This window comes from Scatophagus argus, chromosome 2 (genome assembly GCF_020382885.2).
Source record: "Scatophagus argus isolate fScaArg1 chromosome 2, fScaArg1.pri, whole genome shotgun sequence".
In the NCBI taxonomy this organism is placed as follows: domain Eukaryota; kingdom Metazoa; phylum Chordata; class Actinopteri; family Scatophagidae; genus Scatophagus; species Scatophagus argus.
This window is the reverse complement of record NC_058494.1, coordinates 16,691,302-16,697,301: the sequence shown is the minus strand read 5'-3', so window position 1 is coordinate 16,697,301 and position 6,000 is coordinate 16,691,302. Positions and strand designations below refer to the sequence as shown.

At 40.0% G+C, this 6,000-nt stretch overlaps 1 protein-coding gene across 3 annotated transcripts in view; it reads right to left on the bottom strand.

Annotated features, from left to right (window-relative positions):
- The window catches only part of ndst3 (N-deacetylase/N-sulfotransferase (heparan glucosaminyl) 3), a 39,608-nt gene continuing 33,608 nt past the window's right edge, over positions 1-6,000 (bottom strand). For 2 of the 3 annotated variants that reach the window (XM_046414410.1, XM_046414401.1), the window contains 3 exons: positions 3,457-3,559; positions 2,310-2,420; positions 1-1,185 (listed from right to left, as the gene is read on the bottom strand). In XM_046414410.1, the coding sequence (XP_046270366.1) occupies positions 1,156-1,185; positions 2,310-2,420; positions 3,457-3,559 (244 nt within the window). In that variant the 3' untranslated portion in view covers positions 1-1,155. Of the gene's footprint in view, positions 1,191-2,309; positions 2,421-3,456; positions 3,560-6,000 lie in introns of all 3 variants that reach the window. The other variant, XM_046414418.1, reaches the window with a different exon arrangement.

Here is a 6,000-nt window from a genome sequence, read left to right as displayed (position 1 = left end):
TTATGTTGTCAGTCATATTGGTTTCTTTAATTTTGGTTTCTGTGTTCGACATTTAAGGGTTTTTTTTTTTTTTTTGCAAACTGAAGTTTAACAACGTAGGCCACTGGTTTTAAAAAGAAAAAAAAAAGAGGTTGAGATTTAAATGAGACCAAAAAAAATAAAATAAAATAAAAAATTGTTTGCAGTTACAGAAGCTACTTAAAGGGTTTTGGAATTAAGTGTCATATCCATTAGGCTCATTTTGGTCAGTTTTCCTTCCCACAAACCCACATCTCCTCCGTCCTGGGCAATGAAATCATCAGCACTCATTCTCTGTTAAACAGGCACAGCGTTCTCCTTCATGGCTTGTCACAACGAGCAGGCAATCCATCTTGGCTAAGTAATTCATTTCCAGTCTGTACTTTCCAGGGAAAACCTCAAGTGACATCTTGAAGGGTGAACAAGGGTAGCAGATCTACCAGAAATTAGCTTCAAGTTAACCTACAAAACAATAAGGAGCTATAATGGAAAGTATGAGCCTGTCAGTCACCCTGAGTCTATGCACTTACCCTTCCTACTTTTTCATTCTTACTGTGATAAAAAAAACCAAAACAAACAAAAAGAAAAAAGGTAAGACCAAGACACAGGGTGCATTTTTTTTTTGTCTTGGAGATACATGAAACAGAACTTGTGCAAAGTCATCTCTAAAGGAACCGTACAGCTGACCAGCGCTGTTCTGGCATCATAAATCAAAGGTGAAAATAAAATGATAATAATAATAATGATGATGATAGTAGTAATAGCCACCAAAGTCACTGCAGGTCTGCACAAGAGTTCACCACAGTTCAGAACAGGGTTTGGCCATCAAAGACTTGGCAAATGCACCGTGTCTTCCATAGTCCTGTGCTTCTTCCTGTTGAGTCCCCCTTTCTTCAAGGCTGTCTGAGTCATTTCTCCATCCATCCCTTCATTCATTCATCCATTCATCCATCCATCCATCTTTTCAAAAGTTCACTCTCAGCCCATCAAAGTTTCTCTGCACTTTCATGACCTCTGCTCCCTTCAGCAGTGTCACAGCTCCTCAGTGAAACAAGGGACCCCGTCCTTGCTTTCACCTCAGTGCATCTGAAGGTCAGGTGCTCCTGGTTACATCCTGGTCTTCAACCCCCTTGACCTTTAACCCTGGTTCATGGATGCAAAGGTTATCTAACCTTCAGAAATAGGTAAAGAGCGAGAGGGAATGGAGAGGGAACATAGAGAAGAGGGAATGGAGAAGGGAAAAAAAAGTAATTTATTTCCATTTTGTTTTCTTATTGATTGAAATGCCAGCCATGAAAAAAAAGACAAAAAAAAAAAACATGCTGTGCTTGCTGTGAATGAGCTGGAAAAACCTAAGTTTACTTGTCGAGTGGCTGCCTCGGATTCATGAACAGTGACGGTAGCATAAACAAATCCTCAGACAAAAAGACAAACAATGTTGAGCACTGCAGAAGAAAAAGGGCTCTGCAGAGATCAATGTACGACGTCTGCCTGCAGCAGCACTTACACAATGAAGCCTCATTTAAGTGCATGCTTTGAATGACTTGATAGGATTGCAATGTCATCAATTCCAGAGGACTTTTTCTTACATGAGTGAAAAAAATATGATTAATTTGCTTTCTGTAATAATTCAGGACATTTTACCCAAAACAAAAACCTCCAGCAGCATGAAAACTCAACACGGGACAAGCTGAGACACGGCCTCTTAGTGTGGCAGGGTTCAGTACTGCTGCTAACTCATCAGTCTGGCTAAGGATAATTTCCTTGGGCAAATGAAATTAACTGACAAAGAAGTTCATTGGGGTTATAAAACTCTTTCCCTCCTCATTGGTCACGTCACAACGTTTTTAGCAAACCACAAATTATGAGCCATGTTGGCTAACTTTTAAGGCTTATAATGAGCCTTAAAAGTTAATCACTTAATCAGCCTTGATTGCATTAAACTAATCTACGAGCATAAAAAAAAGACTGGCTTAATACTTCAGACCAGTCCAAAGTAACATTTCAAAAACCAGTTCCAGATCAAACCACACCCACAGAGACCTGATTAAACAGATCAGATGAGTTTTGGAGAGTTCAATGCTGCTTAAAAAAAAAAACAGACTCAAAATGTAACTGTTGCGTATTTAGTCATGAAAATGTAACCTTTGAAAGAAATTCTTTTAAGATTGGAAAACTTGTTTTAAATGCTTTTTTTCCCCCCACTATCCACTGATGTAAATTCATTTCCACGTTTTATTTTGCATTTATAAACAGGAGAGATGAGTGCCACAGAGTTTAATGGTGCTGACCTTCTGAAGCTCCTCTCTTAGCCAGGAGGGAAGCGGCTGTCCGAGGCGATGCAGCAGCTTTGACAGCTCCACGTTGTGTTCCCTGTAGTACCTGGAGAGATATGCATGTGCCTGAAGAGCGAAGGGGAGGGGGGGGGGGGCAAACACAGAGAAAGAGTGAAGAAACAAAATAATACAAAGGAAAGAATATGAGTTGGTGAACCAGGATTTGTTAAGTGGTAAATGGAGAAGACAGAGGCAGGAGCAAGGAGGGGGAGGCAGGAGAGGTGTGAATTAAGTGGAAAAGGGGTTGTAAAGAGGAAAATATAAGAAAAACAGGGCATGGGAATATGGGGCAAACAAGATATTGAGAGAGATTAATGATGTGTCACTATCTCTAGATTAGTTTATTTCTCCTCAATAGGACTTTAGGGTGTCTAAGTGCCAAGTGGTGTGATCAGAGCTAAGAAAAGAGAGGTAAAAGAGGAGGGAGAAAATCAAATGAAGGATGCATGAGCTCCATTATCTCTCTGCCTACAGTGCGCATCCCTCGTCTCTGCCTCTCTTGTCTCTCCTCCCTGGTGTTCCCTCCATCTCCCCCCTCCTCACCTGTCCTCTCCTTCTGTCCCCCTGGTTAAAACTCAGTTGCAGTTTAATTACAGGTGACACTGAGGCTCAACCATTAGCCATGTGTGAGCACATATGGGAAGACAAATTGTCTATATGTGTGTCTGTCTTCACGTGAGAGCAAATGTGTGATTCATTGTCTGCAGGTCTGGTCTCTTCTCTGTGGAATCGGTGGCCAGGACAAAGATTTATGGATTGGATTTTCTGCCTTCCTCCCTCCATCCTAATCCCTACCCCCCCACACCCCCAGTCGTCGTCCTCACGGATGTTGTGTCACTGCTGAGTCATAATAATTAGGTTGTAACTTTCTGGCTGTATCTGATTGGCTGACAGTTTCCTCCCCAGCGCTGAGTCCTGTGGGAAATTTTGCCACAGCAATGGAGGCCACTGCAGGCTGTTGCTGTCAGTCAGGCTGCGGCTTTTCCTTTTATATTTGTATCAATCTCGAACATTTCATTCAATGAATATATCTGTTTTTTTTGTTTTTTGTTTTTTTTTTTGCTGAGCAGATATCTTTTTTAATTAACATGGGTAAGTTTACCTCTGGTTCCATAGGAGGGTACTTTCTCCCTTTGCTCTTTCCCAAACATTTTGTCTTTCCTCCCTCAAGGAGTTGGCACCAAAAGCCCTTTTGAGGGTCAAACCTGAGAGAAAAGAATCAGACAGAAGAGAGGAAGAAAAAAAATGTAATTGTCTTTAAAGAAATTACAGTTGAAAAAAAATGGGACCATCTTACACTCAGCGACCAGATATAAAAATCAGGATGCATTCAACACACTCTTTGTCTGTCTCGTACTTTCTTGCCATTGATGTCTCTCTGACTGTCGCGCTGTCTCATTTCATCTCGGTGTCTCCATGGCCCTCTCTCTCCTTATCTCCCCTCTCTGCTGTGGAGCCTCTCTCTCCTTATCTTATTCTCTCTCTCTCTCCCTCTCAATGAAGACACACAAGAATCACACAGTAATCCATTGGTAATGGATTACTGCATTACTGGTTCTTTATGAGATGGTAAATAAGGAATATGTGCAAGCTTTACATTGTTTTGTTGCTCATTTCGATGCAAATCCAATTTGAAAACGTGATTACTTGTTTATTTGAGTTCATTGTGTATAAAGACACTCTGAGGAAGGCAACTGTGCCAATGTGGCTTGATGTATTTTTTTTTATAAAGCACTACTTAATACTTATTGATTTTATTTCTAACCAAGCAGAGTGCCTGGCATTGCATTATTCATCCCACAACCTGGATGCATAAGCATATTTTTGTCTTCTTTATTAATTACTTCTTTTGCCCTCTAAGTGTGTGCGGTTATTGATCCTTTTCTTTCATTATTTTATGTTGAGTATGTTTCTTGTAATTTGTATTCATTTGCTGCTTTCTATTTTTTGCAAATGTTAAACAAGATATGTGCAGTTAAGTGTTTCTTCATCCCATGACAGACCGTGTAAAAAAAGACAGACAGACAGAAAATCACAGTGGAGGATTATCTGACATGATATAAGGCTTACAGGTACATGAACAGGTGAAGGCAGTGATCACTAACTTACTGCTTTAAAGAGCAGACATGACAGAAAACATGCCTCTCAAAGAGACATAATAACAATGAGATAAGCGAGATGGAACTTCATCCATACCTGTAAAATATACAGATCTGTTAACAAATTTTATGCCTCCATAACGTTCCCATAACGTTCCCTTGTGAAGCTATTACACACCAGCACCATGTTATATGACAGTTTGCCACAGGCATTGACTGTCAAAGCACAGCACTGTGTTAAATATACATGCTAGTCGTCATGTGAATAAAAGGGTGCATGCACACACGCATACATACAGATATACAGTATATGTGTACGTGTAAACAGTATGTATGCCTCTGTATGTACTGTTTGCATCTGCTGCATATATAATGTAGATTTTTTATGTTCTGTGCATGTATACATACACGTATGCATGTTGCTTTTGCAGAGCAGTCATATAAAGTACAGCCAAAGAAAAGATAAAGCGATATATATATATATATATTGTTGTTTACAGCCATTTGGCAGTCAGAGTATAAGGTCTGATGTGGATGTGACTGAAAGATGCAAATATTGTTCTTTATCTGCATGCATCAGTGGGTGAATAAAAGGAAAAAAATGAGTTAAGTGGTTCTCCTTCAGTTTTCCTCTGACAGGACAGGAGAAAGTAGAGGGGGATTAAATAAATAGGCTGCAGTGTTGAGGATCTGTCAGACCGTCACCATGTCAAAAGAATGAGAAGGGGAAAAGAAAGATTAGGCTTTTGTGTAACTCGGTCTTCACCCAAAACACACACATGCACTTGCTCACACACACAGACACACATACACAGCTTCCTTATTATTCTGTCAAAATGCATCACTTTACAAATTATTTGTATGCATGTGGGCCTGTGATTCAAGACAGAGGCACTCTCTGTCCCACTCTGAGCTACAAATTCTAGATGTCCCTGTCTGGAGATTTGAGGGCTCTCAGGCAGATTGCATTTTGATGAGTGGCGCTTGAGAAATAAACATTTTACCACTCTCCCCAAACACACAAGCAAAACATCTGAAGGAGAATGAGTTGAAAGAGTGTCAAGCTAATTCTCTTGAGTTGTATCAAAAATCTTGCGAATTTTGTTGATGTGCATATTTTATATGTATTTTATATGCATATGTGTTTTATATGTATGTTTAGTTCACTGAAGCTGGATTAGTTTTGGTACTTTTATTTATTCAGACAGGCAGGCTGTGTAAGTGAGACAGTCAACACTCTGTTGGGATTTGAGCCCAGGCCAGCTGAGGCTTCACCACTTGACTTTCTTTTGGCAAGAGTATACATGACCCCAACCAAATGCAAATTATTATTGCTCCAACAAATCCATGTGTTTATTATGTAATGCAAATATTCTTCATGAACTATCACTATGTCAAAATTGGAGCGTCGTAGCAGACACAGAAAAAAGGCTGAACCCCGATGCAGAGTCTTATAAGGCTGAGCTCTGAGCAATAGTCTTTATTCACAGAAATCACAAAACGTAACAAAACAGCTCCCACTTACTGTGGCAATAATTCCTGGCATG